At 53.8% G+C, this 23,254-nt stretch overlaps 1 protein-coding gene across 3 annotated transcripts; it reads left to right on the forward strand.

Moving 5' to 3' along the window:
• Nucleotides 1–1,056: 1,056 nt before the first annotated feature.
• Nucleotides 1,057–23,079, forward strand: CIB2 (calcium and integrin binding family member 2). Of its 3 annotated transcripts, XM_043490276.1 has the most exons (7): nucleotides 1,139–1,245; nucleotides 7,869–7,903; nucleotides 11,195–11,267; nucleotides 15,890–16,001; nucleotides 19,032–19,179; nucleotides 21,755–21,950; nucleotides 22,430–23,079. In XM_043490276.1, the coding sequence occupies exons 4-7, from the start codon at nucleotides 15,933–15,935 to the stop codon at nucleotides 22,449–22,451; spliced, it is 435 nt and encodes a 144-aa protein (XP_043346211.1). In that variant the 5' UTR covers nucleotides 1,139–1,245; nucleotides 7,869–7,903; nucleotides 11,195–11,267; nucleotides 15,890–15,932; the 3' UTR covers nucleotides 22,452–23,079. The 3 variants fall into 3 exon arrangements, with proteins under 3 accessions (XP_043346212.1, XP_043346210.1, XP_043346211.1); XM_043490275.1 differs by lacking the exon at nucleotides 11,195–11,267 and having other exon boundaries at nucleotides 1,067–1,245; XM_043490277.1 differs by lacking the exons at nucleotides 7,869–7,903; nucleotides 11,195–11,267 and having other exon boundaries at nucleotides 1,057–1,245.
• Nucleotides 23,080–23,254: the final 175 nt, after the last annotated feature.

Here is a 23,254-nt window from a genome sequence, read left to right on the forward strand (position 1 = left end):
AACTGGTTGTCCGCCCACCTTCTTCACCCCTGGAGAACTAAATCAAGACACTCTGGGGGTGGAACCTCCCAAGTGGTTCTGATGCGCTGCTCTCAGTGGTTAAAGAAACAAACTACCTATCCTAAAGCATGAAGTCCTGACCTTCTCATCAAAGTTCAGGTGTGGGCTGAGCCAGTGCTGGAGTCTAGCTCAGATTGTGCTACCTCCCAGCCTTGGAACCCTGGGCAAGTTACTGAACGATTCTCAGCCTCAGTTTCCACACCTGTAAAATGGAGATAATACCTACTGAATCAGCTATCCTGGGATTAGAAATAACCAATGTGTGAGCTGGACTCGTAAAAGGTACCTAGTCAGTGGTGGCTCCATTTGCTGCAGTGGATGGCATTTCTTTAAAAGCCCCAGGAGACGCCCTGCCCTTTGTCACAATAAGTCTCTGCACCCAGTCTTTTAAACCCCCTCAAGTCCCACGTTTGGATCGAAGGGCTCAAAGAAAGACAAGCAAATCCCGTCCTCCTCCCTAAGGGGGCCAGAAGGCCTGAGATACTCTGCCCGGGCCGTGGTCAAAGGCCAGATCAGGCCAGGAGGGACCTTAGAGTTCATCTCGATAGACTCCCTCCTTTTCCGCGGAGGGGCTGGTCCCAAGGTCAGGCTGTGAGACGCTGGCAGAACTGGGCCCTGGCTGCATCCACACACTCACAGTCCAGGGCTCTCCCCCTGCTCCGCGCTGACACCCTGCGCCCCAGCTGCAGGGGCGCCAAGATCACCCACTTGCCCCCACTGCACCCCTCAAATGGATCGGTCCAGGCCCGGAACCCTCAGCCCCGCGCCCCCTGGCCTCCCGGCGGCCGGAAGTTCCCGGGTTCGCCCAGCCGGCGCGGGCGCGGGCGCCAGACGGGCCGGGCAGCGCCTCCCGAGGCCAGGCCGCCCCCTGGCGGACCCGGGGCGCGCGGCAGCCGGGAGCCCGGCGCCCGCCCTCTCCCGGCCGCGGGGCGGAGTCGCCGCGCTCCGGGTCCGCTTCCCCGCCTTCCAGGCCCCCGCCCCGCCCCCTCCGGTGGGCTGCGGGCGCGGCGCGGCGCGGCGCGGCGGGGCGGGGCGGCGGGTCCGGCGGCCGTCGGAAGCTGCCCGCCGCGGGGCTCCGGCGGCCGCGGATGGGAGGCAGCGCCCGGGTGGGCGAGCGACGGCGCCGCGGCCACCATGGGGAACAAGCAGACCATCTTCACGGAAGAGCAGCTGGACAACTACCAGGTGAGTCCGGCCACCCCCGGATCCCGAAGCGGCGTCCTTCGTCTCCCTCCCTGCTTTTTCCTGTCGCTTGCCGAGGCCTCCCGAGAGCTGGTTCACCAGGTTTAAACCTTGCTTCTGCCTTCAGCTCGACGCGTGACCTTGGGCCGGTGACTTCAAACCTCAGTTTCCCCACCAGAGGAATGAGAGAGCTTTCCAGTTAGAAGATTCTCGCAGGCGTGTCTCTTTCTGCTCCCCTTTCCTCTCTCTCTCATTCAGACTTCTTGTTCTTGGCCCCAATCTGGACCCAAACCCCTACCCGACCACTCATCCCAGAGCCTACACTGGCGCTGAGATGCAGTCCTAAAACGTGGGCTGGGGAGAGGACTCCCCCACCCCTCAAAACCCGGGAAGCCGCCGAAGGGAGTGAGTCTGTACAGCAAAAATGAACTGGGTTGGAAGTGAAGCACGTCAGTCCCCAAATGCGATTCTGGGTTGGGGATGTCTTGTTACCCATTGGGGTCTTTCCCTCTGGCCCCAGCATGGAAGTAATTGGTGCAAGAAGGCAAGCCAGGTACCAGTCTTATATGGTCACTTCTCCAAGCTCCCTTAGGCCCCAGCAACCACCCCTTTAGATCCTCCTAGGTCCCCCTGCTTCCAATGTTAGGGAACTGTCCAGATCAGATCCCAGTACCCTCCCACCCATGTGCAAACTTTACTGTGGTTGCAGGATGGAGCCTGAACTCCTGACTTGCCCAGAGCCCTGGCCAGCCTGTCGAGGCTCCTTTCCTGCCCCATGCGCTGCAGCCCCTGCAGAACTATCCTCCTTCCCTTGACACACCGGGCTCTTTCCTCACTCTTTTTGCCCATTCTCTGAGGGATGCTGCTCCTCAGTCTTCAAATGATCTCGCTTATCCTCCCAGGCCCAACTCTGATGATTCTTTCCAGGCTCTGCCAACCAGAGGGGTCTAGACAGTATTGTGGCCTGTGTGGACCATGCCTGGGTGAGATGAACATCAGCAGGGTCTCTCCATGGCTGCCCCTTGCGTTCGTGAACAATTCAGAATCAAGCTTGAAGTATGGGTCCTCTGATGTGGGCACCCCTTTTGCTCCTGCAAGCGCTGATTGTCAATAACAGTACTTTCTCAGCTCCACATGAGGCCCTGAGAAGGAGTGGGGGGTGCCACATCGGTGGAGTGCCTTTGGTGTACCCAGTGCTGTAATGGATGCTCTCTATGCATCCATTTGACTGGTGAATTCAAGGCTCAATCCTTTTGTTGGGGCTGGGGGCTGTGTGTACTCTTTGTCCTTAAGACCCTCGCTGTCTGCAGAAACAGACCCTCACCTCCAGAGAAAGGCAGGCGGTGAGTGTGCTCTAGCGGAGGGCTCTAGGGGGCAGTGGGAGACCTGGAGGGAAGGGCAGCTTTGCTTTGAATGGTAGGTCTGGAAATAAGACAGCACTTGCACAGACCCTTGAAAGATCGGTAGGATTTTGCTCATCAGGGTCCCGGAAGAGGCCTTCCAGGCCAAGGGGACCGCTTGGGTAAAGACCTGCAGGTGGGGCCAAGCAAGCAGGTAGACCATGCTCAGAAGAGTCCCCTCACGGGGGTGGGGAGTGGTTCCCACTCAGTCCAGCCTGGCGTTGAGTTACCCTTCAGAGTCAGGCCCAGTGCTGGGTTCTGATCCTTTGCCAGAGGCTGAGCTCGGTGGGAAAAGGGAGAGCTGTGAAACCGGAGAGCCCCGCGTCTCCCTCTCTGAGACTCTGCAGCCGGCCAGGGCCAGCCAGGGCCAGCCAGGGCTGGCTGGGGGTGACCCCGAGTAACAGCCACGCCTCCCTCAGCTGATCCCCAGTGTTTCCTGCCCTCTTCCCCAGCCCAGATCCCCAGAGTTCAGGTGTCTCCCCAGACCACCTCTCCACCTTCCAGGTCCAACCCACCCCCCCACCCTCTCCACCGACCCCTCAAACTGCCAAGGGCCCACTGCCTTCCCCAGGACCCGCCACTGCTCCTCCAGCTGGTCTGACACTTTGCTCTGCTGTGGCCCATGTTTTCAGTCAAGAACAAGTCCTGTGACTCAGCCTCTTTGGGGGCTCACCTGGGGATCCCCTCCTCCATCTCCACAGCCGGAAAGGGGCCAGGCCTCTCAATCTCAGGTGAACTGAAGATGTAATTTCCATCCACACGCTGCTACCACAATCCCTCAGTTCCTTACTCCATTCCCTTCCCTCCTTCTCATTTTCTTTCAGCAGACACAGCATGCATCCCCATTGTAAAGCAAGTTTTTCTTTAAAAAAGAATTCCTGGGCCCAGAGTTGCACTGTACGCAAATTATCCAACCTTCTGCTGCCGTGGGAGGCCCTAGGGAGCTGTCCATCTCTCGGTCTGCATGCCTGGAGCAGAAGTGCAGGGTCAAGGATGTGCTGGATCTTCCTAAAACATGGGTGTGACCCTCTCCTCCCCCTGGAATTTCGCAGTGTCTTGGGGTGATAGCCTAAACAGAGTGCAGAGCAGAGCTCACCCCGGCCAGCCCCCAACCTCATTCTTCACCCCTCCCCTGGCACCCCAAGCTCCAGGCACACCCAAGGGCTTCTAGCCAAGCATGGCCTTACCTCTGGCCGTGTTCTCCTGGCACCATCCCCTCACTTCTTCACCAGCCCAGTCTGGCCCATCTTTCTGTCCATGCCAGGCCTCGCCCTTGGGAGACAGGCTCCCTGATGCCTTCCCCCCAGTCCTTCTTGTGGCCACAGAATGGTTTATACCCAGTCATCAGTGTTCACTCTCCATCCCGTTTCCTGTGTGTCCCCCGCTCAGGTACAGAAAAGGCTGTGGAGAGCATTGAATGAATGGATGGATGGATGAAAACTGGCTAAAGCACAGCTCTAAGGAAGGGAAGGAACTTCAGGGATTCTGAGATCCTGGCTTGAAGTCATGGAGGGGCTGTAGTTCTGTCCACTTTAGTAAGCCACCGTCCTCTTCTGGGGCACCGTGTCTGCAGCTCTCAAATGGGAATGATACCAGCTCTGCAGTGCTCGTGTCAAGGGTTCTTGTGGGGATCAGCTGAGCTGTGTGGTGGTCGGCTGGGCGGTGCCCAGGCTTACGATGGCAGAGCCCTGTGGAGAACCCACTGCAGCTGGGGCTGGCTGTGGCTTGGCTCGGGACCACAGCAGGGAGGCTACCTGGGCAAAGCACTCCTGAGTTGAGCTTTGGAACATGGAAAGGATTTGGGCAAGCTGGGCAAGGTGGGGAAGGCTCTCCAGTTAGGAGAGCAGCGTGAACATGTGCTTGGAGGAGGAGCTCCAGCCTTAACTGCAGTAACATTTGCCCTTCTGCTATAAAAACCCAGCCTGCCCTGTCTTCTGCTGCCAGACTTCTGAGGGCCCACCTCGCCGAATTAGGCCCCTCCATCCCTCACTCCTACCCTTTGTGACCCTAACCTGAGCTGGACCTCTTCCCTGAAGACCTATCCCTGTGAACTGGCAGGGGCCAAGCAGTGACATTTGTTCTCATGGAGTATGAGGAAGAGTTCCTGCAGACCTGGGGCTCTAACTCCTTGGGTAGCTGAGCAGATGAAGGTGGGCAGGGTTTGTGTTTTTTCTTCAGGATGAGAACAGACACAGAGCTCTGAAAGGATGCCTTTGGGACATGGGACGCTGGATGGAGTGTCCAAAATGGGGAGGGAAGCCCCATAAACTGTGGCCTGTGTCCTGCACCTTAGCTTATTTGCTTCTCTCACTGGCCCTTTCAGAGAGTCAGTATCCCATTTTACAGACGCAGACACTGAGGTTCCAAAAGGAGACTGATTTGCCTAAGGATCCAAAGCAAGATGAGAAGTTGAATCTGACTATTAACCCTTTTCCGCTGCCAGAATGCTCAGAGCCCTGAGCAGCTTTTAAGGCACCTGTCATGTTCCTCCTCCATGAGCTGCCTCCCTGGGATGAGTTCCAGGGAAGTAAGTCAACAGACGAAAAAGCAAAACATCACTCAGTGAACAGGTTCATGGCAGCTTTATTGGTAATGTTAAAAACCTAGAAATGGCCGTGTCTAAATGTTCAGAGAGAGGAGAAAGGTTAGGTGAAGGAGGGCCGATACCTTCAGTGAGATATTCCCCAGCCAGCGAATTGCTAATGTAACTGCTGTGGAAGGAAGGTTTATGTGGAAAACTCTGGTCATTCATCCCCCCAGTCTGTATTGCGCATGCACCGTGTATCATATGGGAATAAACAGCGGAAGCAGGAGATGGAGTGGTGGGTGTCGGACTGCCCTGGGTGGACTGCGGTTCTGTTTCCTGTCAGCGGGCAGTGGTCAAGAAGCACATATGCCTGAGTTCCAGCCCAGCCCTCTGGTCTGTGTGTGCGACTTCAGGCAAGCTCTTCAACTTTGCTGAACCTCAGTTTTCCCATCTACAAAATGGGGAGGTAATGCCTCACTCCCCACCCCATGTATGCTAGTGATGAGAACTAAACAAGACTGGATATTCAGAGTGCCTACTGACCAGCCCGTGATAATCACGGACTGGTTGTGGTGTGGTTCTCAGCTGCACGTTACAGTCACCTGATGACTTTGAAAACCGCTGGTGCCCAGATCCACCCTCAGGGACTCTGTCGTAATTGATCTGGGGTCTGTTGGTGGTGATGGGAGAGGACGCAGGGAGTTAAGCAGTCCCCAAGTGATTCTGGTCTAGAGCAGAGGCCCTCACACTTTAGCAAGCATCAGCATCATGAGAAGAAACTTTTCTAAATGCAGATTTTTGGGCCCCACCCTCCCAAAGTTGCTGACTGTAGGTCTGGAGAGAAGCCCAAGAATATAAATTTCCACTAAGTCCCCAGGTGATGGTGATGTGGCTGGTCCAGGAACCACATCTTGAGGACCATTGATGTGGACAGATGGAAGTAGTTGCAATAAGGGACTAGGGTCATGTGAGAAGCTTTCCCATCTGTTGCCAATAAAACTCACACATCGAAACGCAGATACTTCCTTTGCAACCCAGGGGATCGGAGAGAGGAGAAAAGAGAGGGGAAGGGAGGGGGAAGAGGATAGGCAGGGGAAGAGAGAACAGAACCGGGACCTCTTCCACATTCATCCCTGATATCCCCACCATGCTGATTGGAAGCACCTTGACCCTTCTCACTGGGCAGCTTCAGGCCATAGAAGCAGCCGTGGGGCTGAGAGAAGTATGTACTTGGAAGACCCAGCTGGGTGGCCTTTGCTGCCTGTTTCAGGTTTCTGGGGTCTCCTGAGAAATCAGCCCATACAGTTTTCATCCTGTCTGAGTCTTAGGCCTGTGGGGCAGGGAATTCTCTGCCCCCGTGGGGTGCGGAGGGGGCATTGCCGCCCCAGCCTGAGCCTCTTCTATACCCTACAGAGGAGCTATCACTGAAAGCAAAGCCTTACCTCCCCAGCAGAAGCTCCTGTGTTTCTCAGAAGGGCCAGGCAGCATGAGGGTCCTCAGTGTAACTCCTGCAGAGCAGCAGTGAGCTCAGGACAGACATGTGGGGCCTGGAAATTACCACCAACCCTCCCTTTTCGGCTCCTTCAGGCGCCCACTGGAAACCCTATATGTGCCTCCTGTGGGTCTGCTTCCTTGGGTCCTTCTCGATGTGCTGTACAGTTGCCCCAGGGCCCAGGGCTCCAGGTCTCTCCCAGTGCAAGCCCGGCTGTCTGCACGCCTGGGCTGTGGCTGTTAGCCCCTCGTCAGAGCCAGCTGTGGTCAGCTTACCCAGGAGGCCCCGCCGGCTCTGGGCTCCCTCACGCTCCAACAACAGGTCAAGGCAGAGGAGCCAGACGGCAGAGGATAAGCACAAAAGCCTTTCATGGTTGGGTGTTTTACGAAGTGCTGGGTGCTTTTCCCCTCCATACTTCCCACCAGGCTGGCATAGTAGCCCAGGCAGGCTGGGCTGTGGACAGGGGTGTGACTGTGGGGTCAGGTTATCCAGACAAAGGCAGGACCCCCAAGAAGAGTTTAAAATCTGGGTGACCTCTGGACCTAGTCCTGCCCCCACCCTGAGTCATGCCTACCTGGGGAAACCTCCACCCCAGCCTCCGTCCAGATGCTCCCAGCTCCTCCCTGCCCTCCTCCCCCGCACGCCAGCCTCTCCACTGCCTTCTCTGGCCTCAGCTGTGCCTGTGGCTACAGATGCAGGTAGATGCTGGGGCTTCCCCAGTCTTTGTGCCTGGAACTCTCAGTCTCTGAGCAGGGGGCTACTGCCCGCGGCCCCTCAGGACACACACCACCCACTGCTCCTCAAGGCACCATCCTCAGGGGCTGCCACGTGGATGTGGCCCCTGCAGCTGGGCAGTGGGATGCCGTGGCGGTCCTCACTCCTGTTTTGTCTCCTGAGCATCTCCCGGCCACTCCCCTCTCCCACAGGCTCTCCCCCGGCCCCTCAAATCAATGGCATCCACCTCGGAACTCTCCATCGGCCCCCCAAATGCCCTACCCCAATGTGTGCCTCCCAGCCCCGCAACGGCATGCGCTCAACTCCCTAGCTCAGGTCAGAAGCTTCAGGAGGTGGTTTCTGGCCCCACTAGACTGCTCCCCTCCATGGGCCGGGGCAGCAGGGCTGGTGGCTGTGCCGATGCGGCTCTGAGCAAGGAAGGAAGGGACCCGGGGCCCATACAGCCGACTGTATGTGTGTTTTCCTTTCACAGGACTGCACCTTCTTCAATAAGAAGGACATCCTCAAGTAAGTGTGGTTCTTGTTCACCCCTCTGGGGGCAGGGGCAGGGGTGGGGCCGGCCGCCCTGAGGGTGGGGGGTGTGGGGGGGTGTGCAGGGTCCGTCCAAGCTGGGGATGAGCTTTTCCGCCTCCAGCAGCAGCCTCGTGTGGGCTGCTGTGTGAACTCAGGAACTGGTCCACATCCTTCTGCCAGGAATGGAACGTCTACCGAGTGCGTGCCAGGCTCCATGGTGGGCGGTTTCAGGAAGATGTTCACTTAATCCTCACTGTGCCCTTGTAACAGGAGAATCCTTTTATCCTCACTTTACAGATGGGGCTGAGCAGCTTGGCTAAAGTCTCCCAGCCAGGGACTGAAGACCTGGCCTCTGACTCCAGGCTCCTTGCTATTTCACTGCCCCCTGAGACCTACCCGACTAGGAGGTCCCTGTCATTAGACGGGGCTTCTTAAGAGCCCCCACGCTCAGGCTCTGATGTCCTTCCATCCCTGGGAGGTCCAGAAGTCAGGGGCATGGCAGGATGCCCTCACTGCCCTTGAGCTGACAACTGAGAGTCTCTTTCTAGGACAGTCCCTTTCTTTGGGGGTGGGTTGGGCCTAGACAGGAGAGATGAAGGTTGTTGGCAGCCTCAGAGCTCCAGGACCAGATGGAGGGCAGGACTCATAGAATTCCAGGAAACCTGGTCCCACAGGCCTTACCAGGCCCCCCTGCCTGGAGTGTTAGGTAGCACTGTAAGCCAGCATGGTCTCAGGACTGCTTTCCTCGGAGGTCGATGGGCAGGCTGGGGCTCGATCCTGTTATACTACCTGAGGGAGATATGGTCTGTCATTGCCATGACCACTCTGCTCAGACAGTGTCCCTCGTTCCTTCCTTTACCCAGGCTGCTTTTCCAGCTTGTCCCCTGGGTAGGTGGGGATACCCACTCCTACCACCTTGGAGAAGCAGGGTCAGGGGCAAAGCCCTCAGACCTTGGCATCAGCGAAAACCTGGGCTCCACTTCCCAGCTCTGGCCTCAGACAAACTTGGAGCCTTGCTGAGCCTCTGATTCTTCTATAAAATGGGGTTAATGATACCTCTCCTCATAGCATGGCTGAGAGGAGGAATGCCAGGGTGTGTGTTTTGATAATGGAATTTGGTCTGTAGCTTAAGTGATGTGTGGGTTGGGGTTCCCATCCGGACAGATGGTTCTCAGAACAACACAGTGGTCACCCTAGCCCTTCCAGTGGCACCTCTTACCTTTGAGAGTTCTTGACACAGATCCTCATTTAAGCCTCACCACATTAATCCTCTGTTGCAGGGAGCTCCCACCATCCTCACCCCCCACCTCTGTAGATGCCAGGCCCAGGCTGCTCATCCTGTGAGGCCCACCACCATTTTTGTTCGGGCAACAAAAGCTTGTCCCTAGGCCTTTGCACAGGCTGCCCCGCTGTGTTCCTGCACATCCTTCAAGACTCACTCCAGAGTCATCTGCTCTGTGAGCTCCCAGCTACCTTCCCCCAACTGCTTTTGCAAGCCTCTTAGGCAGCTCTGTGGGCTCATGGCTCCGGTCCCAGTTCCCCCCCGTACTTGCAGTCATTCGGGATGCAGGCTCCTCACACCTGGCATTGGGCACGGCACCAGGAAGCACTTGAAGATTGTGTGGATGAAGGATAGGTAGAGTTGGCCAAGGGGAGAACATTCCAGGCTAGGAGCAGTGGGCTCGGGGGCACAGACCTGCTTCTACCTTCCCCATCCACAGCGGTCTCACTGAGTAGCAGGGTTGCCCGGGGCAAGAGGGTGGTTCACAGGCCAGGCCAAGAATTGGATTCAACCTGATGGGCTTTTGTGGGGGGACCCTGCTGTATTGGCAGATGGTCAATCTCAGGCAGGTAGGTGGTCTGAGCAGGGGTAGGAGATCTCCTGGCTCCCCACAGCCCTGACCCACCCAGCTCTGCATCCTTCTGTACCAGCCTCTGCAGTTCAACCCAGGCCTGGGTCCATCAGGTGGGGAAAGGACCCTTTCTGGTACCTGGACACCCTCGCTGAGTCCCGCACTACCTGCTCTGTCTCTGGTTCCTTCTGGCCTCACCTCTGTGTTAGCACTCACAGCGGACCAGACCTGGTGCTTTTTCTGCAGAGTTTGGTCAAGTGGGGTGGAGGAGGGGTGAAGCCCTGGGAGCAGGAACCCTGTGATCTGGTCCGACTGTGTGGCACCTGCCGTGTCTCAGTTGCCACCTCTGTGGCGTGGGGATGAGAGTGCCCCCGGCGCTGTTTGTCCATGGGCCCCAGTGTCTGGGAGGGCAGGGGTGACAGCGTTGTTCAACATAACACAGGCTGCTTGGAGTTTTGTCGCCCACCTGTCCCCCTCAGGAAGGGCAGTAAGGCCGGGCAGCGTGTGGGATTATGTGTCCAGGCGTGGCCACAGTGGCTCAATTCCAGTTTCAGTCTCCTGGCTTTTCTCCAGCCTTCTCTCTGAGCCCCGGCAAGAACCGGTGTGACTGACCACCCCTGCCAGGCACACTGTTCCCATTTCAGGTCCAGGGAACACGGAGCGAGACCCTGGCCAGCAACACCAAGCCAGGCCAGCGGCCGAGCGAGGCCCAGGGCCCTCCTCCCAGGGGCCTTCCAGCGCTATATTCCCACCCCCACCTGGATGGGTTTCTGGGTGAGCTGCACCCTGAGTAGCGACCAGATGGCAAGGAGGAAATGTGAGCAGCAGGTTCTTCTTTGCAGCTTGAGACCAAGCTCTCTGGCAGCCTCGGGTCAGTGATACCGAGTCTCAGATACCCATCAGGGAATTCTCCCCTCCCCCGCTCCTCCCTACTCACATGCACAACTCCCCCACCCCAGGGTGGATCCAGTTGCTCCCCAGGGCACAGCTCCTCCACCCCGATGCTGAGCCTGAGTGGGCAGCCCCACCTTCAGCCACCTTGTTCGCCGTAGGTGGTTCCCCCAGCCTCCAGGTAGCCGGTGCTCCTGAGCACAGAGACCCAGCTGGCACCTGGGGTGCTTGCCTATGGTTACTTTATCCTCTGTTTTATTTTCTCAACCATTTAAAAACTCTGCGTGATTTGTTTCAGTTACTTTTAATTTTTATTGCACCTGTGCTATGTGATGACGGTAGAAAATTAGAAAATAAAGCTGGTCAAGAGAAAACAAAAGATTATCTGCAATACTGCCACCCAGAAATAACAGCTACTATCATTTTGATATATTTGATCTTTAGGTACATAGTGTACAAGTAGCTTCCCTTTGTGTGTGTGTTTATTGGAAATTTTGATCAGGTTGTTCTGTAATCCGCTTTAAATTTCTTTTCCTTTTAGGCGACTTGTGAAGATAGATAAGATTTAAAAAATGATCTCACCACCTCTTCAGTTCATTTAGTTGGACATACAGGTTTGCAAAGTTTCACTGTTATGATTAGCACGGTAGGGCACATTCTTGGGACACCTTAACATATAACCCACACCACTGGGATTATTTCCCTAGGGTACATTTCTAATAGACTTCTGGATCAAAATATGTGGATATTTTTCAGGCTTTTGATTTTTATTTCTAATTGCTCAGTAGCAGCCACACCTAAGTTCGCTTTTCCCTGCTTCCTCAGTCACACTGGCTGTTACGTCTTTCTTGTCTTCTGTCCCCAAATCATTTACTGAATATCCCAAGGGTCTCAAACTTTGCTGCCTGCCTGGGCCAACATGCACTGCAACGAAATGAACCTGTGTACTCTGCTGGGAATGTTTTAGGACCAGGATCTGCAGAAAAGCTCTTCCTAAGCCCCAACTGGTTGTGACCTTGGGGAAATTAAGCCTCAGTGTGATCAGGGAATCAAGGTTTGTCATGTAAGTTTAATTTGTAAGTGTTATCAACTAAATTTTAAACCATTATTTTACATGAAAGCTAGTCATGAGTGTGGACCACCAACCCATCTGTGACTTCCAGAAGAATTCATCTTCTCCTCACTAATTTCAAATAATGTTTGTCATGGACTAATCTCATTTATACTGTATTTGGGTTGCCTCTTCTATACCAGTGTCTGTTCCATACAGTTTTATTTACTGTAGCTTTAAACAGTTTTCACATCCAATGGGGCAAACATCTGCCGAATTACTCTTTCTTCATGGTCTCCCCACAACTCTCCTACGTTTATTCTTCTGAACAAACTTTTGAATCAGGCTGACAAGTTCTCAAATATTTTGCAGATTTCAATTAACTGTATTCATTTTATAGGAAAATGAAGAGAAGATTGCCATCCTTATAGTAATAAGCCTTTTTACAATCAGGAAAGTTATCTAACTCCCTATTTTACATCCTTTGGTAAAGTTCCATGGTTTACTTTGTGCACATTTCATATTATTTTTGTGTAGTTGTTTTGAGTTTTTGGGGGGGTTGTATTGTGAATCAGATCTTTTTTATATAGTTTTTTTGAATAGATGAATACTGATAGAAAAACTATCACACAGAAGAGCTATTGAGCTGTTTCTCATTCAAATAGTTTTTAAACTGGTTATTCTTGGTTTTCCAGCAAATAATAATGCGCCTCCTCCTCTCCAAAGTTTAAGCACACTATTTTATTTTCCCGACTAATTACATTGACTGGCACGCCCGGGGGAAATGTTATATAATGGTGATGGTGTTGTTGTTTAGTTGCTAAGTCACATCTGACTCTTTCACGACCCCATGGACTATAGCCCACCAGGCTCCTCTGTCAGATTTCCCAGGCAAGAATACTGGAGTATTCTTGCCATTTCCTTCTCCAGGAGGTCTTCCTGACCCAAGGATTGAACCTGTATCTCCTGCATTGCAGGTAGATTCTTTACCGCTCAGCCACCAGAGAGGCCCCAGTGGTGATGGTTAGGAACCCCACTTATATGGGAATGTTTATAGGACTTTGTCATTTAAGTATAATGTTGGGTGTTGATTTGAGATAGAGAGCATCTTTTTGTTTATGTTTGACTAAGATTTTTAAAGTTTTTATTTTGGTTATGCCACGTGGCTTGCAGGATCTTGGTTCCCTGACCAGGGATTGAACCTGGGTCCTTGGCAGTAAACGCACTGAGCCCTATCTACTGGACTAGCAGGGAAGTCCCAAGGATTTTAATTTTTTTATTGATGAAAATTAATATGTACCTTAAAAATACTTTTTATTAATAAATACTCTAAAAATTGAGGCAGTTCACAAGTAGGTAAAGTGGTAAGTGAAAGCTGGCCTCTCTCTTATCACTCTGCTCCTGCCTCACAGGGCCCATCAGGGTAAACATGTGGTATATGCTCTTCAGATGTTTGTCTGTGTCCATACAGTCATCTCATCAAAAATGCAGCCATCAAGTTGATTGAAATATTTGTTTGCTGCCTATTAATACAGTTTGTAGTCACAGATTTCCAAACATTGATCCTTCCTGGCATTCCTGGAATAGATCCTGCTTGGTCCCAATGTACTATTCTTTCAAATGCTGTTGGACCTGATTTACTGATGTTATTTTATAAGACTATTGCGTCTGTATGTGTAAGGGTCATACAGCATTATTAACTTCCTAAAACAAACTGGGAGGCCTTTGCTTTTTTGCCTCACACCCTGGACCAGCTCAAGTTGCATAGATATCAAGCATAGGTTATCGTTTCTACTCCTGGGACTTAGGAGGGAACTGATATGTACATCTTGAATTCAGTAGTGCCCTTCATTGGGAGGACAGGTGACAGGAATGCAGTTCTGTGACAGTTTTGGAGTTTCTCCCGCAATGATTCATCTTTACAAATTCTCCTTGAGTTTTCTTTTAAAAAAAATCCAGTATCACTTTAGTCATGGAATCAGAACAGATCCATGTCCCGGGGCAGAAGCTGGCCTTCTCACCCCAGAAGACACCTCCTCAACTCCACCAGTGCCCAGAGACCTTCTCCCAAATCCCCCCTTTCCAGGTAGCCGCTGACATGGCAGGCAGTGTGCTAATAGCTATCTGTTGAGGCAAGGTGGTTTTACTAACACCATCCTTTTTAATCCCCACAGGCGTGAGAAGGGTAGCACAATCCCCATTTTAGTGATTTGGAAATCTGTTCTCCAGGGGGTTAACCCGCTTGCCCAAGGCCATGCAGCTAATGAGAGGATTAGGCAGGGCTCCAGCCTCAGTCTGACTTCATACTCCTGCTGCAGCCACCCCACGTAATTCTGGAGGTGTAAGCCAACCCCCAGAAACACCGCATCACATCCTAAATGCCTGGGTCAAGTGGGAAATGTGATGGTCCCCTCAAAAGCAGATGATACTAGACACATAAATGGTGATCAGAGCCCTGGTTCCTTGTTTGGGGACAGTATAAAATAGGGCTGATTTTTCCTCGATGCCAAAAGTGAGAGCAAAAAAGGTACCCAGCCAACAATTGGCTATGTAGTACTGTACTATAATAACTTTATAATACTTTTCACACAAATAATACATACAGAAAATAAGACATTTTTAACCTTACAGTACAGCACCTTGAAAAGTACAGTAGCATGGTACAATAGCTGGCACACAGGGCACGCACAGTTCGCACACATCAAGCGAACAGGTGAGAAGAGTCACTGACCGGAGGAGAGAGAGGAGGTGGGAGATGGCAGAGCTGAAGGGTCGTCAGCAATAGGAGGTGGAGGGCAAACTGCAGCCTCACTCATACCTGATGCTGATGGCACGGATGGTTTTGTTCCTAGCTGATTCGGTTTTATCTACCCTCTTGAAAAACAATCCAGTGATGTCTGAGCAGTAGCTCTTTTTTTCTCATGACACCGTAGCACCAGATTGCGTTGTGAACAGCTGCCGCAACCTTGCTGTACTTTCTACATCGGGTCCTGTGCCTCAGCAGCCAACAGTGCCTCCTCAAATAAAGAAAATCCCCTTGCCATTTCCTTGTGTCATGAATCTCTCCGGTTCTTCAGTTTCTCTGTCCTTTTGTCTCTCTCCATCCTCTCTTTGGGCCTCCATTCTATCAGGCCTTCATCAGCATCGGAATGAGTCTTGTCGCACAGCAAGGAGTTCAGTGAGGTCCATCCTTTTGCAGACCTGGCTTGACGTAGATTCTGTACTTGTGTACTCTATACGGTACTGTACAGTAAAGGACACAAACATACAACCACTTGCAGGAGATGCACGTGTGTGACAATATACGGCAGTCTCGTGAACTGACTTAGGTGATTGGACGTGGGAACACACATTCGTGTCTATAAAAGTTCGCAACTTGAAGGTTCGTGTGTTGGGGACTTACTGTAGAGCAGTGCACACAGGATTAATCCCGAGCTGGGCACCGAGTGAGCACTTGCTAACCAGTAGCTGACATCGGGTGTGTGAGCTGGGCAGGCAGTTACCTGCTCTGATGGAGAGGGCCGGGCAGCCGGGCGACAAGAGTTGGGTGGAACCTGGTGGGGGACTGGGTGGCTATGCTGAAGGGCCTGCTAAGGATGGGCTTAGGAGTGTGTCACTGGGTCAGGCTGCTTAGAAGAAGACCAGGGTTGCTCTGGCTTTGGGGGTAGCAGGGCAGATGGGCCCCAGGAGATATGGGCCCCTTCAATCCAGGCCCCTGCAACCCTGGCCTCACCTTGGGCAGGTTACCTACCACGGCCCCCCAGTCAATGCCCCTGACACTTATCCCCCCATCTGGCAGCACCCTGAAGTTCCACGCAACATGGAGGTGGGCTTGTGTTCCAGGGACTCCTCAGCCAGACGGGAGGATGGGAGGGAGCTGGGGACCCGACCTGTCAGCAAGGAGGGCCAGGCCCAGGGCAGTGGGCTCCATCCCAACAGCTCCCAGCTGGAGAGAGGCTGTGGGTGGCCCAGGCTCAGGGGCTTCCCGGGATGTGAGGGTTTCTGGGCAGAACTTGCCCTCCTCACAGATGCCATACCCCATGGGTGGAGGAGATGGTCTCCCTAGGCTCCTGGCCACAGGGGGTCCCCAGCATGGGAGGTAGGGTGCAGGCAGGGCAGCACTGGGCCTCTGAGGGCCCTGGGGCCTGCGTCCCCTCCAGCCCCTTCTCTGTGCTTCCCCTGCAGGCTCCATGCGCGGTTCTATGAGCTGGCCCCCAACCTCGTCCCGATGGACTACAGGAAGAGCCCCATTGTCCACGTGCCCATGAGCCTCATCATCCAGATGCCGGAGCTCCGGGTACTTGAGCAGCCGCCGCTGCCAGGCAGAGCTTGGGAGGAGCCAGAGGAGGCTGGGCAGGGGGGCTGGGGGCTGGGGGAGTGTGCCCCTCCGGATGGCGGGGCCGCGGAGCCACCTAGACCTGAGTTGAACCCCCCGCCGTGCCTCAGTTTCCTCATCTGCACTCTGAGTAAATGGGTCACATGTGCGGGACTCCGTCATGGTGCTGTGACTAGTGCTGCCCCCTGGTCGGCAGGCTGTTAGCCTGCACTCACCTGCTCACCCCTTTGTTAGGCGGCCCAGCTGCTGTCCTTCGCAGACCTTGTGTGTGTCTGCTTTTGATGGTAATTTTTTTCCAGCCTCCTCCTCGCGTGGCTGTAGTCTCTCACAGCACAGTCATCCATAGCATCCCATCTCAGACTTTTAACGTGCACAGGAATCACCTTGAGATCTTGTCAGAATGCCAATCCAGGTTCAGTAGGTCTGGGATGGGGCTCAAGGACCTGTTTTTCTAACAAGCTTCCAGGTAAGGCTGATGCTGCTGGTCTTAAACTGTTTATATACTTGACTTAAGAGTTTCATTTCCCGAGTTCCTTACTTATTAATACACAGAAATTGCACTTCGACAGTAAGAAAGCATTTGGGTTTTTAGAGCACATTGCTGTGGGTCTTTGCAAATAGCCCCTCTCCAGGTCTCATATGTGTGACTCTGAGGTCAGGGTATGCAGTTGGGGGCCACATAGCATCCACCTGGGGCCTGTATCCAGGCTGTGACCTCAGTCCTGAGGGATAGTAAGTCACAGGCTCAGCCCTGGACCAGCGGCCAGCCTGGCCTAGAGCTGGGGCTTGAGCCCAGGCTCAGAGGATCATTCGAGGGTAGGAGGCACTTGGGAGGAACCATGGGGTTGTCTCTCAGCCCCCTCTGCTGGACTGGGCACAGAGTGGAGTGGCCCAGCTACGGTAGAGAACTCCAGGAGAGATGGGCCCTGAGTGAGCTGGGATCAGAGGAAGGAGTCGTTGATATAAGTTCTCACCTCCCTGTGGGCTGGCCTAGGAAAATTCATAGGAGTTGGGTGACTGCTGGCCTGGGATCTGAGTGATTCTCTGATCCAGGCTCGGTTATCCAACCCCTGGAGCCCCACTTCTGCCTCCATGATCTTGGTCTGAGCTGAGAGCTGTAGCAGTAGGGAACAACCTCTATATTCTCTTCCAAATTAATCACTAAAGGGGTATTGCCTCTAAGCTTAAATTATACATAGTGGCCCATCTCTGGGAACCCTGCCTCCCAGGTAGTGAGCATTAAGCTAAAATATCTTTGTTTAGCTCACAGGTAACATCCTGACCAGGCCCACCTGTGAATGACTGCGGGGAGGAAGAAATTAATACCTCCCCTCTGAACTTTCCTAGTGGCTCAGAAGGTAAAGCGTCTGCCTACAATACAGGAGACCTGGATTTGATCCCTGGGTCAGGAAGATCCCCTGGAGAAGGAAATGGCAACCAACTCCAGTACTCTTGCTTGGAAAATCCCACAGACAGAGGAGCCTGGTAGGCTACAGTCCACAGGGTCGCAAAGAGTTGGACACAACTGAGCGACTTCATTTCACTCACTCTGGAGGCTGATGGGAACCAGGAAATGTTTCACTTTACTCCCTCCCCCTTTAATGTAGAAGGAGCCTGAATTCTAACTCAGGCAAGATGGTTCTTGGGGACATGAGTGCCATCTTCTCAGTTTGCTGCTTTTCTGAATAAAGTTGCTAGCCCTTGCCCCAGTAACTCATCTGTTGATATACTGGCCTTTTGTGCAGTGAGCAGTATGAGTTTGGACTCAGGAACATTGTCTTCTCTTGCATGTCAAGGCAGGAGCCTCCATGTACTCCCTGGGTAATGGGACTAATCCCTGCTCCTGCTGGAAGAGGCGATGCCTCCAGTGGGCACACTGGGCTTTGCAGAGCTCCCCCTGCTCGTCTGAACAATATAACAGAACGTGACACTTGCAGAGCTCTCCCTAGAGCTGGGTCTTGTTGCTGCCGTTGTTAAGTTGCCCAGTTGTGTCTGACTCGTTGTGATGCCATGGACTGCAGCACGCCAGGCCTCCCTGTCCCTCATCATCTCCCAGAGTTGGCCCCAGTTCATGTTCATTGCATCGGTGATGCTGTCCAGTCATCTCATCCCCTGACACCTTCTTCTCTTTCTGCCCTCAATCCTTCCCAGCATCAGGGATTTTTCTAATGAGTCATCTGTTTGCATCAGATGACCAAAATACTGGAGCTTCAGCATCAGTCCTTCCAGTGAATATTCAGGATTGATCTCCCTTGATTGCTTTTATCTCCTTGCTTTCCAAGGGACTTTCAGGAGTCTTCTCCAGCACCACAGTTCAAAGGCATCAATTCTTTGGCATTCTGCCTTCATTACGGTCCAGCTGTCATAACAGTACAATTGGGAAGACCTTAGCCTTGACTATCCAGACCTTTGTTGTCAGAGTAATGTCTCTGCTTTTCAACACACTGTCTAGCTTTGTCATCATTTTCCTGCCAAGAAGCAATTGTCTTCTGATTTCATGACTGCAGTCACCATCTGCAGTGATTTTGAAACCCAAGAAGAGGAAATCTGTCACTACTTCCACCTTTCCCCCTTCTAATTGCCATGCAGTATTGGGGCCAGATGCCATGATCTTAGTTTTTTTAATATTTAGCCTTTCACTCCCCTCCTTCACCCTCATCAGGAGGCTCTTTAGTTCCTCTTCGCTTTCTGTCATTAGTATGTCATCTGCATATCTGAGGTTGTTTTTGTTTTTTCCACCTATCTTGATTCCAGCTTATAACTCATCCAGCCTGGCTTTTCTCATAATGTGCCAGGCCTTGTACCAACACCTTATTTTTAACTCATTTAACCCTCTCGCCACCTAATTAAGTAAGTGTGATTATTATTCCCATTTTACAGATGGGGAAACTGAGGCCCAGAGGGGTTAGGTCACAGAGGCATAACAGATGGGCTCCAGGGTCCTCCCAGTGAACCTGCACCCATGGTGACTGCTGTGGTTGTTTTCTTCAGGAGAATCCCTTCAAGGAAAGGATCGTGGAGGCTTTCTCTGAGGATGGTGAGGGGAACCTCACCTTCAATGACTTTGTTGACATGTTTTCTGTGCTCTGTGAGTCGGCTCCCCGCGAGCTCAAGGCCAGCTACGCCTTCAAGATCTACGGTAACCCGGGTCTGGAGCAGGGGTGTGAAGCTGTGTGTGATGGTGGCTTTCCATAGGCCCGCTGGTTATTGCTGGTTCCCACCCTGGGGACACCACCAAGAACACTTTGAAGAGTGCTTGTCCAGCGCGGTGGCCAGAGGGGACAGCTTGTCCCCGAGAGACACCTGTAGGGTCCTGAGATCAGAGGATGGAGAGTGGGCAGTTAGCATGAGGCGAGTTCACAGGTGGTGACCTCAGCAGGGCCTGGAGTTCGTTCACAGGAGAGCGCGGGCAGACACACCCGGGAGAGGGAGCCGCCTGTAAGGAGCTCAGGGAAGCCCACCGCACAGGGCTTGGGGAGCTGACGGGGAGATGACCGTGGTGGGATGAGCACGGTGTGAGTCTGGAGAGGCCATTGTGACTGGACTGGGCTTTTGAGGAGCCAGCCAAGGAGTTTGGGGGTCACTGTGGGGCTTCAGGTGAGGCCAGGCAGCCCTGTGTTCTAGAAAGATCTCTCAGCATCCTGGAGGTGTGAACTGGAGGAGCTAGACTGGCAGAGGCCAGGGTTCTGGAGAGGAGGCCTCTGCAGGTGGTGAGGCTGGGCTGAGAGGTAGGCTCCTTGGTCCCCCGACCTGACTCCAGCAACTGCTGCCAGAGATAGGGTGACCTCATTTCACCCCAGCCCAGCCCAGGGCCCCTTGTCCCACTGGCCACCAGAGGGCGCCGAGCACCCACGAAGCCCTTGGCTTCTGCTCCAGCCATAGGAGAGCCCTTCACACTGCAGGAGCTCACACGTGGTGAGCCTGGCGGAGGACTGGGACTGGTGTCAAACCCTCAGACAGTGCTCAGATGGGAACTCTGAGGCCCAAGGAGGGGTTGGAACCCGTCCTGGGAAAGAGGAGCCACAGACAAACCTCCTGTCACCCGCATCTTTGGTCAGCCAGGAGATCCCAAGGCAATGGGGTCCACTGGGCTTTTTTTTCATTTTCTAATTGTCTAATTGTCCTGTTTATTTCGGGGAACTTTCGTCTACATACATCTCTGTACCCACATTGTATTTGCACAGCAGAGGCTTGTCTACTCTCCACAAACTACACCCACAAGGTTCAAGTAAAAAAACCTCTCAGATTCCACCCATTGTCCCCTTAATGCTAGACCCCAGGACATTGCTCCTGGGAGAGGCTGCCGTCTGCCAGAGAGGGGAAGTGCAGGGCACACAGCCAGGCAGGCGTGGGGACAGGTGAAGGGAGAACCAGTGCTCCCCAGCCGCCCTGGATGGGGGTGTAGAATGGAGAAAGGGGACCTGGGGTTTGGTGCTGGGGGGGAACTGGGGCCTGTCCTCTAGCAAGGATCACCCACTCCCTTGGCCTTAGTTTCCTCATATAGAATGGGCACAGGGTTCCCCATCTTGCCAACCCTACAGGAACGGTCTCCAGAGAGCTGAGGCGCCACCAGAGGGCAGAGAAGTATCCTATCTTGTGCCTGCCCCAGGGTGCCTTCATAGGCCAGTGTGGGGATGCACCATGGAGGTTGCCAGACAGGAGCTTGGACTCTGGGGTCCAACACTGAGCAGGGATGTGACCTCAAGTCATTTGTCCTTTCCAAGCCTGTTTCTTTATCTGTATAGTGGGGATTCTAATTGTACCTACTGAAAAGGCTTGTGGTGAAAATTAAATGAGATGGAGCATGAAGTGCTTACATGAGCAGTTGTGCTCTTCATCACTCCCACTGATGCTAGGGGGTTGGCCATTTGGCAAGAGGAGCCCTTATGTCTAGGAAGCACCCCCCCACCCCCACCCCAGCCCGCAACCAACCAGGAGGAGGCGTTTGAGCTAAAACTTGATGGAGTCTGCTACACAGATACATGGGAAGTGCCCTCCAGGTAGAAGAAACAGCACAGGCGAAGAAAGAGTTGATAGTTGGGTTGAAAAGCAGTCAGAAGGGTGTTTGAGTCCGCTCTTTGAGCCTGCATGGCTCGGCCCTCTGAACATGTTGCTGGGCTGTGGGCAGTGGTAGTGCCTTTTGCCAAGGATTAGAATCAAATCGTTCCCTGCTCTTTGTGCACAAAAGCCAGGCATGGGGCCTTTCTCTGAGGGCCTTCTGAGTCTCCTGACTGCCTTGTCTGGCTAGGGGCCAGAGGCAACGTGGTGCAGTTTAGAAAATGTGGGTCTTAGCATCAACCAGGCCCTGGTCAGCATCCCAGCTTCCCCTCCAAGCAGACATCTGACCTTGATTCAGTCATTTGACCTGTCTGGGCCTTGGTTTCTTTAGCTCTAGAGGGAACACAGAGTCCACTGTGGGGCAAAACTAGGGGGGCCATTTGGCCTGGATCTTATGTTCCCAGGAAGCCTCAGATTTGGACATTCCAAGTGTCTCAGACTAAGTCTGTGCTTGTCGTTGTGCTGGGGGTTTGTGCAGATGGTGAATGTAGGTTTGTTGAATGTGGTGTTCAGAGGTGCCTTGTGGGTAAGCCCCACCTTGGTCCCGGTTGGCTGTGAGGACCAGGATTCAGTGTCCCCAGAGGGTGCATGGGGAGGTGTCTGGTGTGAGCAGCTTGGAGGAGAGTGGCCTGAGTGTCCCCACCCCTTCCCTGCAGACTTCAACACAGACAACTTCATCTGCAAGGAGGACCTGGAGCTGACACTGGCCCGGCTCACCAAGTCGGAGCTGGACGAGGATGAGGTGGTGCTGGTGTGCGACAAGGTCATCGAGGAGGCTGATCTCGACGGTGACGGCAAGCTGGGCTTCGCGGACTTTGAGGACATGATTGCCAAGGCCCCGGACTTCCTCAGGTGTGGCTCCAAGGGGGTGGCTTGGGTGGGGTGGGCCTCAATGAGGGCCACAGCCAAGCCCCCATGAGGCTGAGGGCCCTCGCTGCTCCTATTTTTTTTAGTACATGTGCTGCCAAAGCGAGCACCCTTGCTGCTCCTGAGAGCAGTTGGTGCCGCAGGCCCCATGTGGCCCAGGAGGCAGGTCAGGCTCCAGGCCCCGCTGCCCTCAGCGTGTGCCTGGTGAGCCCCCTGTCCCCAGCAGGGCCAGACTCTCAGGGGAAAGATAAGACCTGAGGGCCCTTTGGTTGTGTGGGGGTTGGATGCTTAGGCATGGCTGGTCCTCCAGGCCTTCCTTCCCTTGTGTGGATTATTCATGAACTCTGTGTTCTCCCGGAGGAACTGTCCGGGGTTGGACGTGGGGCCTGGTTGGGTTTCTGCGAGGACCTTTACCCACCCAGTCCAGAGCCGCTCACCCCCTCTTGCTCTTTCCTTCTTTCCAGCACTTTCCACATCCGGATCTGAGGACAGTGACCAGAAGCCGACCATCCAGCCCGGTGCCCACACGAGTGTGACCTCCAAGCTCCCCAGGAGCGGAGCTGTGGCCTCTGGGGTTTACACCCACGAACACTTCTTTGGCCCTTTCAGCAAAAAAAAAAAAAAAAAAAATCCTTAACAAGGGAAGGGGGGATGTGAGGAGCAGGGCCCTTCCCAGTCCCCCTGTGGGCCTTCCACAGGCCCTCCCTCTGTTCCCCCACCTTCCCTACTCCCCGGTCCTCTCCCCATCAGAAATGGCCCCAGTGGGAGGGGAGGAGGAACCCCTAACAGGGCTGGGGTGCTGACTTGTCCAAGTGCTGGGCAGGCACCCTCGTTGCCCAGGGCAAATGGAAAAACAAAAATAGGACAAGGTTTAACAAGCTATGCAATCTTTCTCTAGAACTCACAGCCGGGCTGCACCCCGGGCCCATCTGTTCCTTCTCCCCAGCCCTTCCCAATGTGAAGCTGTGTGAACCGTGGGTGCAAGGACTTGGTCCCCATCCCTGTCCACGTCCTGACCACCACCCCATCCGCCCTCCCTGATGATGTGGAATCCTCAGTGGTGTGTGCTGTCCACAGATTTGTGAACTCCTGATAGTAAAACACTTTCATGTTCTCTGTGTCTGCCAAGGTTAGGAAAGGTTGATCCCTTTTCTCCTTGAAATCTCCCCATGAGCACCTCACCTCTTGAGGTTAAGCACTGCCTTCCCATTTTCGGCACCAACTTTATTTCAGTGCTTGTGTCCTTGAGAGGAGACATACCTGTGCCCCAGATCCTAAGGAGCCCCACC

Source organism: Cervus canadensis, chromosome 17, assembly GCF_019320065.1.
Source record: "Cervus canadensis isolate Bull #8, Minnesota chromosome 17, ASM1932006v1, whole genome shotgun sequence".
Taxonomy (NCBI): domain Eukaryota; kingdom Metazoa; phylum Chordata; class Mammalia; order Artiodactyla; family Cervidae; genus Cervus; species Cervus canadensis.